Here is a 24951-nt window from a genome sequence, read left to right on the forward strand (position 1 = left end):
TGCATTTTAATGGATAAATATCTGTCATGCAAGTACACTTTGGAGGTACAGTCTGCTGTTCCACTAAACTTCTGGGGGAAATGTTGTACCTATTTCCACAAAATTTGACTGTACTTTAATGGATCATAAATAGATGTAAATTCGAGTTGCACTGTTGTTGATACCACCAAATGAAAAATTTAGCATCTTCACTTTGGGGGATTTCAATTGTAGATGCTTGTTAAAGGTACTTTCTCCCCTTCCTCTTATGGCAGAGCTACGTGATGTAAACATTGTGTACCTTTTTATGGGAATATCAACATAGCGTGTGCCTCTCTGAGCCTCCAGGATGTGGCACCAAGCAGTTTGATGATTTGGTTGGAAGCAGCTGTCTGCATCTTCAGCCACCCCCAACAACCCCTGTGCTCTCAGGAACAACACAGGCACTGTGTTTAGTCAGTTTTTAGGGCGTCTTGCCTGGTTGGGATCCTGTCAAGAACAGGCAGTTCTCCAGGTGACGCCTGCTCAACCCCCATTTCCTCCTCTCCCTGCTGCTTTCATCTCTCTGTCTCGGCTGCCATGAAGACATGACTTGGCCCGTTTGAGAAAAATTCCTCCCCATACTGTTTTGAAAACCGTGCATTGTGTTTTACTGCAGGTGCTTAAAGATTTTTTCTCCTCTCTTGTCATAGCTCTGTGTTTACCTCTCACCCCCCTTCTGTCGCCGCCAAAGATGACTGTCTTTATCCAACAAAATGTCACCACACAAGAAGAACAAGAGCAAGAGGCTGAACTTATATCAGACTTCCTATCAGCCTTTTTTTTGTTTCAACAGGGCTCCAAAATATGACACAGGGCAAAGTGCTGTTGTGCTCCCTGTCACGCTCTGTCCGCTCCTATCAGATGTTTCCATTTTTGTAAGACACTGTAAACATTTAAGATGCAGTCTGGCAGCTGTTATAGCTTCATCAGCTTCAAGGATTTGCACCGACAGAGTCAGCGACTCAGATCTGATACTATAGTGGTAAACACTGGCATAAATCTATTTGAATGAGTTCTTTCAATTGTTGAATTAGAGTTTGAATGAGTGTTTATACTCAGCTATGAGATGTTTTCATTTATTTAATCTCTGCAGTTTATTTAGTGTCACATAGATATGGCGGATATAAGGAGACGTATTCTTCTTCATTTCCATCTTGTAATATAGCTTCTATAAACTAAAGGCTGATGCAAATCCTGTCGTATCGCAGCATGTATAGAACATGCACTTTAATGCTTTGATTCTACCGTAATTAAGGCAATAAATAGATTTTTTAAAACATCTATACACTTCAGAGCTATTGAAATTGACACAAATAGCATGCTACTCTGAGTAACAGATCTAGATTATGTGATTGTAAATCAGTTGATTCAGGCATGTAAACATCTTTAGGGAGTGTGCCACTTCTGCCTGCACACTGGGAGAACAATGATATCTTATTGACTCTGTGCATGTGTAAGGCATAAATCACAGTAAGGAATATAATTTTATTATTATTTAGTACATGTAAACAGACAGTTTGCAGTTTGTGTATGCTGCAAGCTAATGCTTGATGCAGCCAACCAATCAGAACAGAGCAGACCGCCGACTTCCTGCCTTGTACGGCGATTAATGCCAAGGTGTGCGAAATGGATCAAACAGATGAAGTCTCACTTTAATGAGCCTATAATGAGGAGGGAAAAGGTCAGAGCCACATGCAGCAAATAGTTAATGTCAATGCCTCGCCACTATTTGTGTTGTGTTGTGATTCATTGAAGAATGAAAAGAATTTCAGACAAAAGACAACAAGTCAAATGTACTGAATGATGTTTATTTACAAAAAGTGATTTAACTGCTGGCTCCTGTTAAAAGTGGAAAATCCAGGAGAAACATGCCGCATCTAGAACCATGCGACGAGTGAAGGAATCTGTCTGTGATCTGACAGAATAATAGTCACGTCAGAGCGAGTCAACCTGCTGACAGGTCACGCTTTCATGATTCTCTCACACACTCGCATGCTTGCACGTAAAACGTACGTGCACGCCTGTGTGCTTACAAGAGTTCATGGATGGGTAAAAAGTGTACGTGCATGTTCTCACACAAAAATCAGGAATGTAGGGAGTTCAAAATGATGAATGAGCAAATTTAAGTTTTAACTTATGTTAGGATTTGAATACTACAGACACTGAACAGATACTTCATAAAGAACTGATTAAATTCATGTTCAACAACCTCATACAGCCGTGAGAAATGATCTGTATTCCTGTGCTGGCAGCCTGTGACACATTAAAGCCTGCTCAAGTTCTCAGACATGCGTGAAGAAAGGTCACTCCTTTTTGGAAATACCGGTATCTCAGTGACTCAACACAAGCGTGACGTGGGCCAGATACCTTCACTGTGAGATTCAGCTAGGAAGATGTTTCACAATTGAGCTATTTAGAGCTGACATGTATTACTACATGTGAGTTATTTACCTATCCTTGTAACCCTTTCACAGCTTTTTTCACCAATAATAGAAGACAACATTTTTTGTCCCACATATCTACATAGTATCTGCCCGGGCAAAGCTAAGTTTGGCTGACCCCGCTAGCTTGAATGAAAGCTGAGTTGAGTTGAATGTCAAGGGTTGCACACACTTTGCAACAGCTTAAATTTAATGGTAGTGATCTAATAATAAGAACGACACAGCACATGCAGTTAGTGGAAATAAGCTTTTACACCTCACCAGAGTCAGTGTCTACTGGGAGGGGATGAGGCTTCCAGCAGCAGGACTAAGGATAGTCATAACAGGATATAAAATAGGTTTTTGGATAAGCGTAAGACATAACCAATTGCTCAAAAAATAAGTGCAAGCACAGGGCAAGTTACAGATTATTGAGGTCTATAACTGTCAGCCAGTGGTAACATTCTTTACAGAAAAATTCTTGCAATATTTAGATTATCAAAAGCCAAAAAAGCACGATGTAAGGCAATGCACAAGTGCTATTAATCAGGATGACATACCATCAGAAATGTACACAAAGAAACCTCCTCAACACATTACATTTACATTACGATCATTTGGCAGACGCTTTTATCCAAAGCGACTTACATTACATTACATTACCACCCCTTGCAGAGGGGGGAGCAATTGAGGGTTCGGTGCCTTGCTCAGGGGCACCTCGGCAGGGGCTCAAACCGGCGACCCTCTGGTTCCCAAGTGGAAGCACTACCCACTGATCCACTGCCTCCACACAGACTCCTTCTGCTGAGTTGTGCATTTTCCTGTTAGATCTCTGTTAAATGGCAGGTGAACTATTTGCATCTTTTGTTCCTGAACTCAAATCCACCAAATTTTCATCTTGTTTCATTGCTTTTTGTAAAAACACAACATTGCACCTCTGGAGCTTGTATGCACTCCCCACATCTTCTTGGGTTTCTTGCCTGGATTGCTCCCAGTCCAAACACATGCATATTTGGTGAATTGGATACTCAAATTGTGCTGTAGTTGTGAACAACAGGGTGAATGACTTTGTCTCTGTATGACTGATGACCTCCTTAGGTTGTATGTTGCCTCTTACCCAGTGGATGCAGGGATAGGCTACATGACCCCACGACTGTGCACAGTATAAGAAGGTACAGAGAACTGAGCCTGCAGAGTTGCGTAGTGTGTAAAGCAGACCGAATCTACCATACTGCAGTGTAATCCTAAAACCTAAATCCATTTCTACAACTTGTTCAGGACTGACTGTCAGGAGTCTGACCTCTGACCCCTGACTGTGTGACCCCACACATTGACAGATATGCTACTGAAACTTGTGATTTTCTGTTTGAAGTTATCAGTGTTTGCTACCATTTTTGTTAGTCAGAAAAAAGTACAAGAAAACCAAATGTAATGTCATGTGCACAGTTAAAAGTATTGCAACTGCACCAACATGAACCATCTAATTTGTATCACAGCCTGACCTCAACTTTGAGAACAAATACTGTGTAGTCATGAATAAACCAAAAAGGAGAATGTATGTATGCACCCAAAGATGCCTTCAGAAATTGCCCAAAAGCAGTACATAGACAAATTATTCTACATAAAGCAGACAGTTTGCATAGTTTCGTAGTCGGTTCATTGTTTTCTTAATACTAACATATTCACGACTCTACATTTTATTATCAACATTTTTAACAGCCACAGAAGACTCTCACAGGATGTGTGAGCCCCAGGGCCGGACTTTTAATATCAGTGACCAAAGGCCTCTTTCATTTAGCCCAAACAACGCGTTTACTAGAGGACATGAGGGAGAATATCCTGATCTCAATGTAGAGCTGTGAAGCCAGCTGGGAACTCATTAAAATGCATGAAAATAGCAGCAAATTAATTGAGTTTGTATTTTGTCAGTAAATTCATACTATGAGCTTTCACAGAAGGGAAAAAAGGAATGAAAGTTCATTGAAATTCAGGGACAATTATATAACGTGTATTTACATATGTCAAGACTTCCTATGTTTTTTAATTTGTCTTGATTGGTAAGTTCTACACCTGACAAAAAGGAAGGCTTGATTGTTGAATCTCTGAGTCAGACATCACATTGCAAGAGTTGCAATATTTTTGTAATAGAATTTATTTGATATTTTTGCACATCAGTTGTATTTGATTTAGAGAGGTGATTATAACTTCTAAGTTTCTGAGGTACCCAGGGCTCTTTGAGTTATAGAAGATAGACATACAATGTAGCTGCACTCACATCTGCTGTTACCATGATGGCAACCCATGACTATGGCTTTGAAGTAGTTCTGCACCCACCCTGCTCATGTGATCTGGCCACCTCGGAACTTCACCTGTTCCCAAACATGTTAAAGTTTTTAGCTGGAAACCTATTTTGCCTCAGATTATCAGCCTTGTTATCACTTTTGTTTTTAATAATCCAGTGTCTTTTGGACTCTTTAAGTCTTACAAATACCTGCAAGAGCTCCTTAATATACACTGACTTAACCAAAGTAAACATTTCACTCCACACTCTAAATCCTTTAATTGGTGTTTCTTTTATTTGTATTTGCATGCTTGTTGTAGGTGAGTCATCTTTTTACGCAATAGTATTTCTTGAGTAGTTCTTACAGTCGAACTTGTGTTACTGGCTCAGAATTTAGAGGAAAGCTGATATAAAAATGAGTCAATCGACCGTTGTGGTCGCAGTAGGTCCAATCTACATTACGACACCTCTACCTAGTGGCCATTCATCGACACAACAGCCCAATGTGCTCTCCTCATTTGCCCTGCATCCATCTACAATCCCATTGGCCCAGAGAATGTTCAACACGCGCTTTACGCCATCCCATTGGCCCGCTGACATGTCCGTCACGCGAGTTTACGGAAGTTGTTACTACCCGCGTCAAAGATGGAGGACGACATCTCAAATTTAAGCAGACCTCAGATGTACTTGTTCGGTGAGCTCGTTTCTTTTGCCAAACTCCGAGTATCCGTTTGCAAAATCATTGTTATCGCCATGTTATCCCACACAGACGTGCACTTCAAACGTTTTAGCGACAGATAGCTTAATAACAAACGAACGCGCCTGCTCCCTCTCGCGCCAATTCAGCTCTTTTGTTAGCTAACAGCTAGCCGTGAACGACAGAACGCTACAGTTAGACTCAACCCCGATGTTGTGAGACTGTGTTGTGTTTGTTGGTATTATACAGAACAAAAACATACAGAAATACGAGTAACACGTTGCATGTGTCGCTTTCCACTTCAGGTTGCACACTGAAATCGGACAAAAGGGAGTTCAAAGTTGACATAGACGACGATGATACGGAACAACAACTGTCACTCAAAGCAGTAAGGAGGATGCTTCATAATGACCTTAAAGTGTACCACTGTTTAACCAGAATAAACGCAGGTTTCAGGCGCAAGGGTCATGTAGGTGAAGTCTTTCTAGCTGTTTGTGCATCTGTCCCTATATAACATTCCATCTAGCTGTCCACCTCACCCCATCCATCAATTGATTTATCTCTTTTTCACCATTTCCACTAAACAGATTGAATGACAGACAGACAGACAGACTTTCCGTACATTTCATTTGGACTTGTGTTTATGAAAATGTTGCAGCTATGTTAAAATGTCTTACTGTTGCGTATGACATTGTAAACCTTTCACTTTTAACTGACATTATCATTTCAGAGATTATGATAGAAAGCTGGAGTCTTATGTGCATGATCATAATATAAAACAAGTCTAACAATTTGTCTATCAATATAAGATTTAGTCCCATAGAGTAGATTTCAATGATCAACAGCAAATCTGAGGTGACGATACTGTCTACAACTGAATAAAGGAACGCATAAGAGACATAACGGGCCTATTTGATCAACCTAGTAAGGCTCCATCATACAGACTACAGTCTCTGGGGAGAAACTGTCTCGACAAACCTCTTTAGACAGAGGCATGTGGTTTATCAAATGAAACCTAGTGCATTAGGTCATTTCTTTAGAGGTGAAGGCATCGAGGGTACAGTTATCCTGTCGATGATCAGACTTGATGGGAGTGTTTGTGTGATGCATCCGCTGTGCCGCTGCTGCTGTAGGTGTGTCTGGGAGCTGAGGCTGAGGATAAGTTCCACATGGTGGAAGTCGAAGGCCTGACTTACGATGGAAAAACCACCAAAGTGCCACTGGTTGTGCTGAAGCCGTCTGTCCTGCCCTCGGTGAGTCAATGTGGCAGCGTTTTGCAAGGTTATGTTGGAGGGATGTTGAATGATTTATGAGATAAATGGAATCATGTTTCTCTCAGGATGTACAAATATATTATGCTTATTTTCGGAGACAAGGTCTGAAGAGATAGTAGCCAGTTGTTTTGTTGCTCTTTATCTATCTGAATAGTTTCTTGTGTTATCATAATGTAAAACTGCAATTAAAAATGATGCATTTACCAGTTTTTCTTGTTTTCCTTTGACCTAAACAGATGAGTTTAGGTGGATTTGAGATCACGCCTCCAGTTACTTTCCGTCTCCAGTCTGGCTCTGGACCTGTTCACATCAGTGGACAGCATTTTGTTAGTAAGTATTGGTACAACTGCTCTTACTGCTGCGGTTTCTATTTCTGCTACTGCACTTCTGCCATTATGATATGAGCATGAACTCACTGAACATAGAATCAGCACTAGTCATACCCAAAATATCATATATTTACCCTTTTCCCTCTGAAATCATGAAATAAGGATTTTTAAGTCAATTGTATCACAAATGCTATACTGTACTGAACATTGAACAAGGCCTCACTCAAAATAATGTACACTAGTGACCCCTAGTGGTAAAACATTACAAACAATGGCCAAATACTAAATATAATTGTGTTTATGACACACAGTGTTGCATTAGCAATGTTTCTCCTTTCCGGTGGTGAGTTTTAAGGAAAATATGACAGCGGAATAAATTTAATTTGTCTTTATTGCTAATGATTTTCTTTTCTTTTGCGATTAGATTTTCATCAGAGCAGTTACGCATCAGTAAATCATAAATTGGTTCCGAAATCACAACAGTTTAAATGATGTGTTGCTCTGTAGGCGTGAAGGATTCAGACGATGAAGAGGAGGAGAACAACTCGTCACCGGTGAAGCGGCCTGCAAGCCTGGCCCTGGGGAAGAAACCTGCACTGGTAGATGCATGTTGATTTCTTTCAGCTGCAGTGCAGTGCAACTCATGACACTCAATGTTTTTAACAATAACAAGTGCAAAATATACAAAACCTCTGAACGACACATCTTTTAGTTTGAAGTCACAGCGACATGTAGTGTAATGTGATGTTTTTTGTGGAGTGGTGTTAAATTAGTTTACTGCTCCACTGATGGGGAAACATAGGGGAACGCTGCTTGCTGTCACAGTGAGTTGTGAGGCCGAGGCTGAGTTGCCATCACAGCAAGAGCTTCTAACAATGTGCGAACACGTAATTATGAATCATTCCTTACAGAAAAAACTAAAGATGGATTCTGATGAGGACGATGACGACAGCGACGAGGATGATGATGAGTATGTTTTTCATGTTCGTATAATAATGTAAAAGTGAATTATGTAGCAGCTGTGTTGAAATAAGCACAGTTCGACTTTCTTTCTCATCATAACGTGCTACAAATCTGTAATATTGAGTTTAATAACCTGTGTCCAAAACTAATTTCTTTTTCATGTTTGTCTGCCTAACATGTTAAGAAATGACATTTATTATTCAAAATATTAGTAATGTAAATGACGCATTTCACACATATCTTATGTTGCATTTTCATGATTAATTTCACCGCTACTTTGCAGTGATGATGAAGATGAGGAGAGTGATGAAAATGATGTGAAGACGCCGAAGAATTCTATGAAAGATGCCAAAAAGGTCAGTCTGCTCTTTGCTGTGGGAAACATTAATATCGATGATGATATTTGATGACATCTACATATTGTATTTACGAAACACTGCAGTGCTAATTGTCAGGCATTTTGACACGAACACAGGTGAAACTGATTACATTAATGACGGCCTCGGGCACGTCTGACTCACGTTCCACCCACAATGCACTGTGCACTGATTGTACACAGTGTGGATAGGTGACACTAACTAATGCATTTACTGAGACTCAGTTACACAATATTTATTACTTTGACATCCACCTCAGCCGATTAAAGGTCTTCTCTCTTGCTTTGTCCACACAAAAACAAAAACAAACAAACAAAAAGTCTTCATACACTCACAGTTTCCCATTTCTCAGCCACTTAATCCAGTGAGACCTCTGTGATGATCCTGAAAAAGATCTGCTGTAGAGAAGCTGTTAGTACTATAAACACTTAATCTGGACCAAATGGGAAACGACTGCTAAATGGGACATGTGAGTGTATGAAGAGGTGCTGTGTAATGATAAGTGCTGCCGTCAAACCAAAACCTACACAGCTAAACACAAGCCGGTGACAGAAAGCCATTAACTCCACCTGCTTGAATACTTCTCATAATTGCAACTCGGATTACAATTGCAAAATGTGTGGCGGTAGCAGCAGCAGCAGAATTTTCTTTTTTCTAACAAATGGAGTGGCTGGTGTAAGGAGAGGTTTAAATGTGCCTGGCAACATTCTTTTCCTCAACCTACAGTTATTGAGTGTGACATAATCTTTTTTTCAGCTGTCTTGTTGAGCCTCTTTAGTACTATTAGTCCCCTTCATTGTCCACCAGGTGTCAGGGTAACCTAGGGCTCCTCGTGAGTTTAGCGTGTGAAAGTTTGTCCCCTGTGTTGCCGCAGCGTTGGAGCTCTGTGTCAGTCATTACGCGTCTCTTTTCATTTGTGCCGCGTCTCCTGAACGCACACAGGCTGCATGCGACTGAAACGTTTCGTCTCTCCAGGCCCTTCCCATTCCTGCACCCGCTGACCGTCCAGCCTTTTGTATGAGACGACATAGAACTTTTTCATCCTGTTGGCTCATGTACCCACCTGTTTTCCACGAGTAAAACACAGGGTCTGTGTGGCGTAATGATCGGATTTCTTCTCTGTAATCTGCTTGAATTCTCACCGTCTCTCCAGCATGAAGGCACTAGCAATAGGTTATGCTATACCTACCTACCTACCTACATCTATACATACATGAACGCTCACACAAATATGCAGATACGCTTAAGTACACATGTGTTAGCAGTGTGTACTCAATGAAAAGTAAAAGCATTGATAGTGAGGAATAGTCATTTCACTGCTGGGTGATCTATCTCCGGGGGATGTTCATGTTTTTCACATCAGCTGAAAATGAAACATAGGAAAGAAGGAAATAAAATGAAATGAAGTGAGGCAGAAGTAGGAGAGTTGGGCAGAGAGGCGAAAGAGAACAATCCTCAGTAAAGCACCTGTTCCTCACATTTGTACTAAAGTGCTTCAGTAAATGTACGCACACAAACTTCCACAGACACTTTCTCACACTCCCAACACGCTCCCCCGTTTTTCCTGTAACCGCTGCATATCTTTGTCCCTCTGTCATCTCACTGTTAATATGATTGCTGCTATTTTATCGTCTCTCGTGCCATTTCAGCTTTTGCACCTGGCCTTTCCCTTTGAACACTTGCTTTTGCGTGTTACCGCAATCACTTGCAAGTGTGTGGGTGCATGTGTGTATCTGCCTCATTTGTGCGGCAGTGTCTGTTTGTGATTTCTTCTCTTTTTTCTTTTTTTGTTGTAAGCGTGCTATCCAAGCGCAAACTGTGCCAGGGGGAAAGATCAAAGTGAGGCAGATGCACATACCTGCGACATGAGCGCCAATCTTTGCCTCAGGGTCAGATGACAGCTGAGCATTTCTGTCACCTGTTGATTTATTCTGTTGTCTTCTCTTCAAGCTCCTCCACCGCCCCCACTCCTCCCCTGCGTGACCTTAATCCCTTTCTTCACCCTTCTTCTCTTCTGCTCCATAGCAATCATCTCCTATTCTTTGTATTACAGACAGATGGGTGTGCGTTTGTTGTCAGTGTGTGTGATTGCTGAAACGGCTAGTCGGGAACATAATGGACTACAATTTTAAGAATTCATTACTCATTTTAGTCATTTGTCAGGTAAAAATATCACGTTTTTGCTAAATCGCTGTTTCTGATTGATGTAAAGTGTTTAAAGAGTTTTGTAACTTCTGACAAAATAAGTGTTAACGCGTCAACTTGAGCGTGAAGTTTTCACTGCTTTTGTTCACAATTTTGTCATTTTGGAGACTAAATCATAATCAGGTCATTCAGCTTGTGCAAACCCCACTGTAGACTCAGTTTACCATAGCTACCACAGAGGCACCTATCACACATTTACCTTTCTAACCAGGCACATGCTTCAGTTTTTAACTCCAGATTTCCACAACCAGCAATCAAAAAGTAAAAACAGCAAAAACATCAGCATTTGTAATTGAGTCTGTCTCTGCGTTTGGGCAATCGTCCTAGTTGGCCAATTAAATGTTTTGCACTCTTGCCTTTCAATGTGACCTGGCATACGAGAAGTCGCTCCCTTCAAAGAATAACTGGTGGTTATCTGTGTGGATATAAATCCAGGGTTGTAACTGAATCTACCTGTTCCCCTGAGCAGCAGCTCTTCCCCTCTAGTCACATTGGTACAATAATAAATCAGGAAAGAAACACACACTCACGCATCTTAAGTGTAGGAGGGATTTTTGTGTGTTGTTTTATATCGGACTTTTCGATTTACTGAACAGGTATGAGGCACAATATAGGATGAAGTGTCTTGGTGAGGACTTTCCATAATTTCTTATACAAATTGAGCTTGTCGGGCCAAGCAAAATGATTTCTCAACATCATTGAGACAATGATCCAAATGTTGGCATGAGAGCAGTTTGACTAAGAATTTGGCTTGAAGAACAGTAAACAATACCAATATACTGTATAATGAACAGCTTTCTTGTTTGGTATTTGAGAAGACGGCCTAGTTTAGCCAAAACCACGACAAATACTCCTCGGTGTATGAAGATTCTGAATCACAGAGATGCCACCTTGGAACAGCCTCCTGTCACCTGCCACTCAGGCACTGCTTTAGGAAATTGCAATGTGTAATTGCCTTGTACCAGTTATGTCAACACAAGCAATTACACTTCTTGCCCATTCCTAAGTGAATACCAGAGATTGCGAGGGAACGGTTTGGCGCTCGGGAAACGCAGCTACTTGCCTCGGCCTATTACAAGGTAATTACACAGGTGGCTGAGAGCCGTGGAAACCTGACGGGAAGGCTCGCAGTGAGGAGAAGAACAATGAGGGGTTATTGGGTGACTAAGTAACTGATCAGTGATTAAGTCAAGTACGGCTAGTGTTTCCTCTGATTTTTATGCTGTAGGGGTGCTCAGTGATGATTTCAGGTTTGTCTCTAAATCCTCCCTGATTGGGTTGCAGTATCAAATCTATTTACTTAAGATGCTTAATCAGAATAAACAGTTAAATCTTCACATTAGTGCTGTTTAACAAAGACATTATGCTGTCGGTGAGTGCAGAGATTTGTTCTTGCAGGTGCATCGTTTGCCTTTTGAGATTGTCTTAAAACAGAATGGAAGGGTCTGGTTGCACTTTGGTGAATTATAATGTGATTTACAAGCAATATAATTATGCGTAAAATGTCCTCGTGGGTTATAAATGTGCATTTGCTAACGTTGAATGCAGTATCTCATTTGTGAACTGGAGGTGTGGTAATCGGGAGGTTCATGTGTGGGTGCTCTCACATAATAATTTAATGTATCAAGGGGAAAAATCCAAAAGCCACGCGTGATGACCATCATTTAACCAATGTGTATATGGCAGATACAAACAGGATAGAGGGGACGGATTCATATTGTTAGCCCTTTTTAACAGATCTGTCTCCTCCCGGCTGTAACGCTGCCCTTTGAAACTACAGTGAAGTACCTGTCACCCCAAATTTGCATTTAATGTGATTCAGTGTTATGGGTTTTATTTATGTTCTTCGGTGTTGATTCATTGACCGGAGGCTTTTATTGTTTGACCTGTGTAAAGTGTTTGTTGCTTCAATTAAACAGATCAGTTGTGTAAATCAAAGCCCCACTTTTGTAATTGGTGAACAGATTGCCCCGTTCCAATGCAGATCTCAGTCTATTAAAGTTGGAACTCTCCTCAGCTTAGATTTATTTATCCATCTTTGTAAAAGAAAAACAACACAATGTTCAGAACTCTTGGTTGTGTTTGTTTTCTTATTCAGAACCCAGAATCTGCATTGAAGAAGCCCAACAAGAGTCCTGTGAAGCAAAACGGCCCTGCAGGAAAGTCAGCAGGCTCAGCGGTCAAACCACAGGCGAAGGTAGGTGGTAGACTATTTCACCTGCACAGCTTTGTTTACTTGGTACCCAAGTAAAACCTCCCGTGGTAAAAGTGGGACAACCATCATACTGTAGACTGCAGACCGAAACACTGAGTAAACTTCTCGGTCGAATCTAAAACAGCGTCTTAAAACCGGAGCTCCAGGCCTCAGCAGTGAGTCACAAGCGTTTCGGAGGGAGCATCGCAGACAGAGAGTTTCTTTGAGAGATGATATTGTGTTACGTGACGTTTAAAAAGGAAAAAAGAAAAGCTTCCACAGACAGAAGTCCAATTTAAAACATCGCTTCAGGAATGAGGTTCTTTGCCAGAGGGCGTGGACCTTTACAACAGCTTACAGTATGTGTGAAGTGTAAACCTCACGCAGCCCAGGGGCAAAACGCATCACACAGTCCTCGGCACGAACACACACACACACACACACACACACACACGATGAAACAGGAGTGATGGGAATAATTTGATCTCCATGGAAAATCATTTCTGTCCTGCCCAGTGCCTGAGAAGGTTTGGGGCATGTAGGACCATGGGTAAATCTGTTCACGCTCGCTGTTTAAAGACTCCTAATCTTACTATTCTACCACCAAAGAATGGGATAAACGCACGTTGCAATTAGCCCAAGCTGATAGGTAATTTCTCCAATGGAATGCCTTGGACGGCTGCCTCTCAAAACTCAAAAGCTTGAACTTTTAAGCAAACACGACTGACCTCTAAACAGGTTTCCCCGGGCAAGGTTTAAACCCGCGACCTCTTGGCCCGACCTTGCCGTCTTGAGTTGCAGCCAACCTTTGATGCCCTTAAGCCTGCAGCCTGCAGCACACACACACACACATACACACACACACACACACACTGATTTAATGATGTAAATGCAGTGAAAAGGGAAATTCTGCAGTGTTAATTGTATCAATTGAATGAAGTTGAGTAAATTTCACAAAACATGATGCTGTGATAAAATGAACTTGTACCGAGACACAGTTCAGATGAATGGGTTGTGTGCTGGCACGTTTTTTGATACAACACGGCTTTTGCTCAAAGGCACACTTTGTTTTGCTCCCAGCACGCACAAGCAAAGTGTAATATCTTTCATTGACATCCTGAAAGAGCGCTCGGTGAGTTTTGTCATGTTAAAGTCTAAGCCGCCGGATTGCCAAACACCTGAGGCGAGAAATCAATTCCCCCCCTGGGGGCCGTGTTCTCACTGTGTGGGAGAGTGCAGCTAATTCTGTAATGGCTGCTGTCCAGACATAACACAGTGGCTGTCGAAAACCTCCGGGGGATTAGCCAAGGGCAGCCGAAACCACCAACACCACCCCGCTTGTCAGAGATGGAAAGTAACTAAGTACAATTTGAGGACTTTACAAGTATTTCCAATTCTTACTCTACTGCATTGTAGTAGATTCCAGTACCGTTCCAGTTGTGAGTGTGTTTTGAACGCTATCACACGCACTTTAGCAAAGATAATCACTTAAACCAACGTGTGTTTGTATATTGTAGAAAGAGATAAAGAATTGACTTTGCAGGGCCGTGTTTATACGTGCAGCATGATAGATCCCTTATTTTGGGGAATTTGTTGTTTTTATTCCAAAAACTGCACATTTTGCTGATTGATGAATTGATATTTGTCAGACATGTTAACCTATCAGCACAGGAACCATCACTCACACCCAGTATGTTTACGTTTGATCTTTGAGTGCATTTTACCGCTAATGTTTACTTTGACTAAAGTATAATTTGGAAGCCAGGAGTTTGGCTTGTCGTTATATTGTTCATACTTTAATTTAAGTAAAGCAGTCGAGTGCTTCGCCCGCCTTTTCAGCCCAGATGAAGTACGGACCGCTACGGTTTCTTTCGCCACTTCTGCACAACAACTGTTCCCTCTCGACAACCTCTTTACACCCCTCACTTCCTGGACACACCTTCTCCCAATTGCTCTCATTACCCCGCGATTGATGTCTGGTGGAGCTCGCGCTTCCAGATGCCCCTAAGGAGCGAGGAAGCGGGCGTGGATGTGTGTTTTTTCTTTTTTCTCTCTCTCTTTCCTAAATGCAGGTGACTGGTCATTAGATCGCCTCGTCAGATCCGTTGCCAGTACCGAGTTTCTCACCTCTCACATCCCGGGCACATAGCTGCGCCTACTTGTGCAACAGACACGAGAATGAGCTAACTTGACTCGGTGCTGAAATAGCTTTATCTCGCAGCTGGTGTTTCCTGATTAATGGATCTGGAGCGATTGATAGCTCTGCGTAGACGTCACATTTGTAAACCTGTTAACGACTTTACTCCGGCCGATCCAAAAAGGTGTCTGTCAGGGCTTGACAATTTTTAGGTCACATAGTGATACGAGTGTGTGAAAATATAAACAATACCTCATCCAAGCTTTCCCTTCTGCTGCTCTAACAACTTTAGTGAGCACATTTGATGAGTTTTGCATATTTCCACTCAAATAGCAGGGTTAAACATGTACAACAGCAATGCAATAAGGCAAATCTTTTAGAATATTAAATGGCCACTTAACGTTGTGGCAGTGTGGTGTTGATTGAACTCTATGAGGAGGGTTTGAGCTGTACTTGGCGGTGTTGTATCGGACTGCTTTATTCTGAATAGCCTTTCTAATACCTGTAATACATAACGGAGCTATGCAGGTGAATCAGCACAACCCTGAGAGAAAGTGAACTTAATAAGCATTCACATTGGCAGGGTGTATTGTGTGGCCATTGTATTGTAAATGCTGTGGGCTTTATTGTAGATAAAGTAATAGGATTACAGTCATAGTTATCAGTGCGTTGACTTTTTCCTCTCGTTGGGCCCCGGAGCGCTCTCATTCCAATGAAGTGACAATTACTGTCCCTGGACCGACTCGGTGAGCAGAGGTGTCACAACCATGTGTTTGCCGCCGATCGGAGACGAGCGATTGCATCAAATGATAGCGTGCCAAGCGATTAAGTGTCATGTCCCGTGGCATCTGTAATCAGCGTCTGGCCCAGATGAAAAAGCTTGCCGGCGTTGTGTGTTTATCAGCTGTTTCAGGTCCACAGCTGTCCTTTGGAAGTGGAGAGCCGCCCCTAAATAATAAATACGTAGTGCGCTTGTCTGGCCGGGAGCCAGCGGCATATGTGCTCTTTTTATATTGTTGTGGGGTGTGTGTGCGAACCAAGGTTCTCCTTATTTTACACCTTTTGATCTGTGCTATAAAAGTGGGGGACGAGGACAGATGATTGCGTTCTTCCGACTAAGTAGGGGCTAAACAGCCTGCTTTAAAGTGCTGTCATACATGAACAAGTCAAGTTCTAACGAATGCCGTTTGATAAATGCTTTAATGTAGTGCTAAAGGGTTTAATTAGTAGATGATCAACAGAAATACTCAATCAGTGCTCAACTAGAATGTAATAATGGACTCACCATTCTTGGCATTTAGCAAGTAAAACATCCAAACACATGCTGGTCACAGATTCACCATTTAGAACACTCAAAGCCTTTCTCTACACTAACATCACACATCTAACCCCCTTTAGCATTTGTTCATCTGAAGACCAGATCACCTTTGGCTCCCAATTTCTGACATTTGAATCAATTAATACAACCTCTGATGATCAGATATGTGAGTGTGAAACAGTGTCACTCACAGTCCGGGTGATTTCTCCATTGAAAATCTGGAAAACAACTTCTCAAATATTAGGATTGTCTCATCATCTTATTGCACATTGATTTGTTAACTGTTGTGGTCATGAAAGCAAATTTAAAGATGTCACCTTGGGCTGTGAGAGCTTTTGATGGCTCTTTGTCTTTATACTTTATACATATTTACACATGCAATTAACTTTATCGCTCAATAAAGTGATCAATATGAATGTGATGATGGGAAAGGTTCCAGTTGGTCCCAGTTGGTCCCAGTTCTGTACAGCAACCTCTTTGCTCCTGAGGCTTCACAGTTAGTTTCTTTTTTGTCTGCCTGGGTAAAAAGTTCTCTGGAAGTCGGCCTCTGTGCTTTCAAATGTGTCTCTGGCTATCAATGAAACCCTGCAATTTCTCCGGATTCCACCCCGGCTTTGCATGTAGGGACAAGCTCCGGGGGCTTGTGTAACACGCATGTATAGCGTGTGTGTGTGTGTATGAGCTGTTGCGTCAAATTCAGACACTTCCTAATTGAGGACCTCTGGGGGCCTGACTGCCCGGGTCTGGACACACCTGTAGTCTTGCTGCTGCTGCTGCGGTGTTCCTGTTGCTCTTATCTTCACAAACACACGCCTGTTCTTGTGTTGTGTAACATATACTGTGTATTAGGTCACCGAAATGTGAGATAGAGGGATCCGTTTGACCTTCGGCTTGTTTTTACTCCTTTTGATTCAGAAACTTTTTAAACAATGTCTTTGTCCCACACTGGCAGCCTATACTGGATAAAGGGCATCAATATGGAGTAGAAGAAGTCATATTATCATAAATGAGTATTTTTCCCATAGTATTCATCGCGGAAAAAACAGCTCAGATTTTATTTTATCATGAGAAAATCCAGTTTAGTTGCGTCTCATGGCGGTTGTGTTCATTTGTACGGGCAAGTTTAATCCGTAAACGGACTGGGAAAGAACTTTAGACGGTCTGTATTGCTCAGCGAACAGTCTGGACTTGCCCTCTCCTGCTTGGAAACAATAAAAGGATAATTTGTACCTGATGTATTTGTAAAAAGGTGGTGTAATTAGGGTAGAATTTGTTGTCCTTTCTGATGCTTTTATCTGCTTCCAGCCGGTTGCCCATGCCAAGGCTGTTAACCCAGCCGCAGACTAAGGGGGGTCACCACAGCCTGCGCCGGCCTGTTGGTCAGCAAACTGATTCATCGACGTTTCATTAGAGTTAGTGATTAAAGACTCCGGTGCTGTTTCATCCAAACATGAAATGACATAGACCTTGATCTGTGGCATGTGTATGTGGCCAGAGGTTCTGTCGTCTTGTGGAGAGGGGGGCGCGGTGGGCGTACTGTTAAGTAGCGGGGGGTTAGGGATTCTTTGTCCACTTTGTGAAATAAGAATACTTAGATGAAACCCTCTGTGTGTTGCACATTGGTGTCTGTACATGTTTCACTTTTGCAGCAACATCTCCCAGCTGCATTGGTGAAGCCAGGCTTACACGGAATCTATTACCTATTTAATAAATAGGAATTTAATGATATTGCATTACAGCAAACAAAAAAACACATCATTAACTTAAACAAATAACAACAGATTGTATTGAGATACGTTTAGATGCATCACTTGCAAATCTCACCGCCAACTTGTGAACCCTTCCACTTCCTGCTGCTGTTGCTGTTGTAAAACCTTTAAAAACAGGTTGTGACTGTGGTTTAGTCTGTCAGTTGAGTCTCGACCTGAAAATGTAATTAAGATCCTCAGTTTGGGCGCTAAAACAGCAACAGGTTACACAATCAAGTGTTTTAAATAAGGAATGTTCTGACGATGTGAAATTGTGTATTATTGTCCAGATGCCTGTCTATCAGTGTTCTTAATCAGCTCATACACTTTTAAAGGCCCCTGCTCCAGGAAAAGACAAACCCCAGGCCGGCCCGTCCAAAAGTCCATCTTTGACTGAGGTGAAGAGCAAGTTGTCATCAGCAGCCAAAGAGGTAAGACTCTCACCCCCCCCCCCCCCACCCCCTGGTGCAAAATGCCACTTATGTCAACGTGTGCGTGGATGAGACGATGACGTAATGTTTCTTCTTCAGGGAAAACCCCTACCCAAGACGGAACAGAAGTTTGAAAATTTTGTGAAGAGTTCTTTCAAAATCTTAGACAAAAAAGTAAGTAACACAAATGACACCATGATAGAAGTTCACTCAGTATGTTTACATGCAGATTAAAACATGGCTTGCCCTCAGATTAAGTATATTTTCATGGGGACTTTGTTTCCTCACCTGGCATACTTACGTAGCTCATAATCTGATTACGCAACCAGGCATGTATCGAGCAATTTAGAATGATGTCACTCACATTTAGCCTGAATTGCAGTAAGAGACAAAATAGTATGTGAGTGTGCATGAATCACATTTTGCTCTTTAGATGTGTAAATCTGTGCTGATGGAGCCTCAATATTCCAGGTGTGACATGTCAGTAGCCATGGGCACGTTGATGATTAACCTTCATATTTAGCTTTAGGAGCTCTCTGCTATAGTAAATACCAGGAATGCGTTATGATTGCTCACGCTGTTGTTACATTGTCCAGTCTACCTCCAAAGTCCCTCTGCATAGTGAGAATGCACACTTTGAATTATACTCATGTTGCATCAGTTGGCTCTTTCTAGATGGAATGGGAGTAGAGCTGCCAAGGCAAACTGTTCTCCTGTGATTTACTGCTGCGTTTCTCTCACAAGTGTGTCTTTTGTAGTCTTAATGAAGGGACTGGAGGTATGTGGACGGTACCAGTCTCTTTCCCATTCAAGGCCCTTTGACCAGCTGAAAAGATTGGTCTAAACGCAGGATGTAAATCTTTTCTAATGCAGCCCTGCCATGTTAGTACAGCCACGGAGTTCCATGTTCATTCATCTGCTTAAACCTTTTGGATTCACCGGTAAATGATTTGAGAGTGTGTCAGAATGTAGCAAAGAGTTCACTAAGTACATTTACACGCCATTAAACTGTGATTATACTCAATTTACCCGACTTACTCAATCAAGAATCCAACACCGGCATGACATGGTGGACTCCATGAATACAGCTTTCTCAAATTGTTGTCATAATTCAGGTACAGACGCGCACAAGTAGCGTAGCATAGCATGCATATGGTGTGCAAGTAAATGTAGTGACAGTGAGCCAAAAGATTTACCACCGGCTCCCACTGACTGTGATTGACAGAGGGAACACTAAGGCATCATTACTACATACTTTGTAGGTTATCAGCTGCTACATGTTAATTTGCAGGCGTATGAACTTGTGTAACTTGACTAAAGGGTTTGAGTGCTTTTGCCACTGTGTGAGCGCAGGTGAAGCTCCTTTAATACTGCATGAGGACTGAGGAGAGGAGAGGAGTGGGGGGGCTGGGGTGTAAGTTGGGTGGAGCAGAGCTTGTTGATCCGTGTATAGAAACATCTGTGGAACTGCTTTGGTTTCATCAAGCCAAGGCTGAGATCTGTCAGACCCGGAGCACCTAGTCATATACTCTGGTATGTAAGCGCTGCCCCCGCCCCACCTAGCCCCTCTGCGTACCCCAAGCCCCCCCCTGCCCCCCATCCAAACTCAGCGTTCCCACAGGCGAGACGCATAAAAGCATGTTGTAGTAAAACTGAGTCATGTGTTTCATGGTGTACAGCACTCACACTTCACTTCATGTTTTAAAAGGAGTCTCTCTCGCTCTCTCTCTCTCTTGTCCTGTCCCTCTCCCTCTCTCTGTCCCTTCCTCAGGTGGTCAAAGACCTGTGGAGTTTTGTGCAGACACTGAAGAAATAACGCTCACTTGTACCTGGAATCGTCCCGTGACACATTTAAAGGCACAGTCTTCGGGTTTCCTACTCGGCCCGTCAGCGCTGCTTACACCGTTCGGGCGGTTCGAAGGGCTGCTCTGAAATTTGGTAATGTCATCAATCAAGGGTTCAAGGGTCAACATTTTCAGCAATGCAAAAAGGAGATATTGGAGGATGTGCCTTTAAATAGTTCTGTTGTAAACTGAGACAAATGGGAGTCCCATTTTTGTGTGAATTGGAACAGTACACAGAGTCGGTAAAGTATTGCAGCACCGTCACAAAACGGTTCAGACAGTTGAGGAAATAATGCAAACAGTTCATGAACGCGTGAAAGATGAAATTCTGTGTGGAATCTAATGGGAATGATTTGACAGTGTGAAGTGATCGACCAGTGATCGTGCACTTCTGCAAAATGTAATAATACATTGAGTCTGGCTTTACAGAACATTTTCAGCTTGTGAAATGTCCATAAGATTGTATCATTTTGTCCGCCCCAGCTACTCTGTTCATATTTAACAGTAATCTGGCAATGGAAGCAATGGTTACATTTTTAATGCATCAGTTTGATATTAACAAGTAAAACTCCTGAAATACACATAACTATATTATAAACATCAGAAATAACAGCGAAGCAAAGTGCTGAACTGCTTATAACAGCAGAAACGAAGCATCAAATATTGTTATCATCGGACACTGTTGCCCAGGCGACCCAGCCATGTTTAGTCAGACCACAGCTTTGTGTTCAGGTTGCCCCTCTTGATCCAGAGCCACATTGCAGCTTCCTCTGCTGTCTCTGTGGAGGTCCTGATGGTGTTCTCCGACTTCTTGATGTCCAGTGCGCTCAAATCTCTGTTGATTGTCCTGCAAAGCCTCTGCAGCCTCAGCGGGCACTTTTGCCTTCCAACCCTGCTTCCGACCGTTGTCGATGAGGTCTTCATACTTTACATTACATTACATCACATTACATTACATTACGGTCATTTAGCAGACGTTTTTATCCAAAGCGACTTCCAATAAGTGCGTTCAACTTAGGTAGGCAAAAGAACTTCAGGTCACAAGAAATCATACTTGGCCTCGCTCCTCTCGTGGGCTTTCCTGAACCGTCCCCCCCACAGCATCTTCTGAAACCAGAAGAATGTCCTGCCTCAGTGCAGCTGCGTTGACGTGCTGTGGGATCTTCAGCTGTGTCTTTAAGTCCACAGAGAGGTGCCGGTCATGGGCTGATACCGTCTTGGATCAGACGGTTTAAGCACACGGTTAAGACTTCAGGCATGCCGTCCCCGTCCAAGAGCTTCTGGACAGCTGCTCAGGATATCCTCTACTGTACCTCTGCTTGAGCATTGCAGGCAGTTGGGAGACTCCACTTTGCCCCCGCCACAGAGGATTGCTGAGATTCATGACCTCATACACTGCCTGAACCAGGAAGTTGATTCACTGAGGTCTCTCTTGCCATAGATCCGTCCATGTTCTTCATCCTCATTCACGTTAAGAGAAAGTACTGAATAGTCAACGCGTCAATGGAAATGAAAGCAGTCATCATTTGCAGTGCTAGTGTAAATAGAAAGAGCATGGGGGAAACCAGCAGAACACTGAGGTTCATAGATTTACTGCTGCAACTTTGCCACCGTTTGTTATCTTGAAATGCTCTGGGGGAACCAGAAAAGGTTCATCTTTTGCTTTTTAACAACACCGCAATCATTTTTCTATATTACAGCGCGACGACAGTGTCATTTATGTTATTTTCTATACAAACATATAGAGAAGCCGCAACACTACAGCCTGTTTGTTAGTAAATCAACCAAATCCAAATATTACAAACCTGCTGACTGGAGCCGTTTCACATGGAGCAGCATGTCTGACCTGACATTGATCCCATTTGTGACCCCCATTAGAAATTCCTCCTCGCTGCAACGAAAAAACCAGCACAGATGTTCTGACTGCAATATTTTCTCATAAAAAATAGACAGTAGTTTTGAAAAGAATAGTTAAAGATTACAAAGCAGTTCTGGCAACAGCACTGCTATCAATTTGCTCTGATGCATTAAAAACTTTATGAAAAACTCATATCATATACTGTACCTATACAGTTACTGTAACCATTCATTGTTAAACTCCATCATTATCTTCACTCATATCCATGCTCTGACATGTCCGTGACATATCCATACAATACACACGCTTTGTGTTTATGGTATGGGTCATGAATGGGAAATAGTTTGCAAACCCTGCATTAAGCTTTTAAAAGTGCTTACAGTATTCAAGAGTCGTTCATTCATGTTTCAGTTATTCTTTCTTCGTATCAAAGTCTATGAATAGTGAACTTTTAATGTGTAAATAGACTTGCTTTTATTTAGCATAATGGCAGCTGTACATTTATATTTTAACGGTGTGATTACTGCGCCCTGGCTAATGGCTGATTTTGCAGCTTAGATTTCTCGTTCTGGTTTCTTGTGTTATTGAGTTGCGTCTTGTAGATGTGTGTAAAATTTCCCTTTTTTTTGTTTGGTGTGAAACATTGTCCCATTTTTGTTACCTTCATAATTTTATTTCCATGTTGGAGCTGATATCTGAACATGTCACTGATCTTAGATGATCTATGTTTTTGGTTTCCTAGTGGTTTGCATAAAGCGAGTTGAGAGTCGGATTGATTTGTTTTTAATGATCGACTTTGTTGCTGCAATGATAAAACGTCCAATTTATTATTACTTTTATGGAAAGTTTCCAACAGCATTTTGAACTACAGTTGTCATTGTGTGTATTTCATTTTGACTTGCAGATTGTGGATATTCATTCTTTTTTTCTTTCTTTTTTTACCTGCCTGTAACATTTACCTGAATAAATCCAAGCTGGCTTTGACTCACACATCTGGTTTGATTAATCGTCTTTAAAGTTGTGTGGGAATTCTGTTTTTATAAGAGCTGTTTTTACTTGTTCTCCTCAAAAAGATTTCAAGGTTTTCGTTTACATTTTTTCCACAATGAGGAAAAATAATTAATTTTCTACATTTTATTTACCTTTTTTTTTTTAAACTGTATTTTCCACAAATTTGTTGGAAAATAAAGTTGGAAATTCTAAACCAAGAACTTAAAAGAATTAATTATTTTTTTGTCCTTTTTTTTCCTACATGTTTTGTACGGAGAAATTATTTGTAGAATTCCTGGTTTGATTTTAATTTTAATTTTTAATTTTATTTACAATTCATGACTTTTCGAGGAAGAATCGTAGCCTCCTGAATGTTAAACACTTTACACCTGAGGACATTGTGATTCGTGGTTGCTAATAACAAACTGTAGGAGCAAAAGCTGCTAATGCTGCAGCTGGTCAGTTATCATTTGATAATGAAGGATACAGTCACAGAGCAGAAGGCCTCTGTGTCTCATTACCACAATCGGACCTTCTTCAAAACCTTAATTTAAACAACTCTCAGTATCTTTTCACCACTAGGTGGCAGTGACATCCAGGTGTTCCCTTCAAAGCAAGCTTAACGACGTGAACTGATTAAGCGTTTACCTGAAGTGTGAGTCAGGCATTACTTCACTGCCCGCTGAACAGTCAGAGGAGTTTGTGCCCTGTAGCTACAAGGAAGTGAGGCGCACTGAGCGGATGCAGCTACGGGATGACGCACAGTTTTATGTTCCAAACAAGACGACTGAGAGGCACGTGGAAATCCCCCCTTTGTGGTTGACTTGAATTCCAGTCCAGGGTTTGACTTAAGCAGCCTGGAGATATTGACACAGACACAAACTTCGAAAATTTAATGAATACTGCGGTGCCGAGGCCACAGATCTATTGACACTTGGATTTTGTTGAAATCTAACAGTGGTCATCAGTAAAACAATTAATTATGTACTTTGAATAGAAGCTTCATCCAAGTTGCAGATGCCAAATAGAGACCATAGCCCTCATGTTTCTGCAGCTCAAATAAAAGTGCGAGTCAGCAGATGTTTCCTTACATATTAGTGAAAACAATTGGTTAAGCATCTGGGCTAGGTGTCTGTCGATTCATTTGTCTGCCCCTAGTGGTCAAATGTGTTTTCTAACTTCATTAACAAGTGGCCAGTGAAGAAAGTCAAGCATCTATAAAGTAAACGAATGAGAAGTTATCCTCAGGAGTTGGTGGAGACCTAAACAGAAATAAAATAGAACTAGGTGGTTGTAAAAATCTCAAGGGAGATAAAAATGTTGCTCAGTGAATGTTGAGTGTGAACATAGGCAATTATTTGCAAACACAGTTGCCATAATAACTTTATAACGTGATATGTCAGGGTTGTGTGTCAGTGAATTTCTTTTGTCATTCTTGTGGCAACACCGATTTCCAATTTTCCAATGAATTAATAAAAATATTGGAAAGAAATTATGAAAATGTCCCAAATACAAATGTCTTTCACTTCAAAATGATGTAAAACTGAATATTTTTTTGGTTAAAAGGTTACATAATGCATCATTTCCCTTCTGTAAAACACTCTGAGGTACAGACTTGAGTAGTGTAAGACAAATTTGCTGACATGAGATTTGATCAAATCACTCACTCAACATAATCACAAACCTGACAGACAGCTCAACTTTTACACCACAGACTAGTTACTTTTCTTGAGCTTTTTGGCACAGATAACACACACAGATAACTTCCCATATTGAAGAGAGCCTCTATCTGTACTTTCATCACCTTAGGACTTGAGTGTGACTTGTCTGTCTAGATTTGGACCATGTTGAATTTAAAGCTACT

The 24951-nt window shown here is 41.6% G+C and overlaps 1 protein-coding gene and 1 long non-coding RNA gene across 2 annotated transcripts; one reads left to right on the top strand and one right to left on the bottom strand.

Annotated features, from left to right (window-relative positions):
- The first annotated feature begins 5347 nt into the window (after positions 1-5347).
- On the top strand, positions 5348-23087 carry npm1b (nucleophosmin 1b). The gene is made up of 11 exons (XM_076149110.1): positions 5348-5416; positions 5725-5807; positions 6553-6672; positions 6930-7023; positions 7530-7621; positions 7934-7992; positions 8269-8341; positions 12666-12764; positions 18300-18395; positions 18495-18569; positions 20167-23087. Exons 1-11 carry the CDS (start codon positions 5368-5370, stop codon positions 20209-20211), a joined length of 885 nt encoding a protein of 294 aa, XP_076005225.1. The 5' UTR covers positions 5348-5367; the 3' UTR covers positions 20212-23087.
- LOC142999513 (uncharacterized) lies at positions 22854-23218 on the bottom strand. The gene is made up of 2 exons (XR_012963321.1): positions 22964-23218; positions 22854-22930 (listed from the first exon to the last, which is right to left on the bottom strand). It is a non-coding gene; the product is annotated as an uncharacterized LOC142999513 (long non-coding RNA).
- Positions 23219-24951: the final 1733 nt, after the last annotated feature.

This window comes from Genypterus blacodes, unplaced genomic scaffold, assembly GCF_046128005.1.
Source record: "Genypterus blacodes isolate CSIRO-AG114 ecotype Tasmania unplaced genomic scaffold, CSIRO-AGI_Gbla_v1 ptg000044l_1, whole genome shotgun sequence".
Classification (NCBI taxonomy): domain Eukaryota; kingdom Metazoa; phylum Chordata; class Actinopteri; order Ophidiiformes; family Ophidiidae; genus Genypterus; species Genypterus blacodes.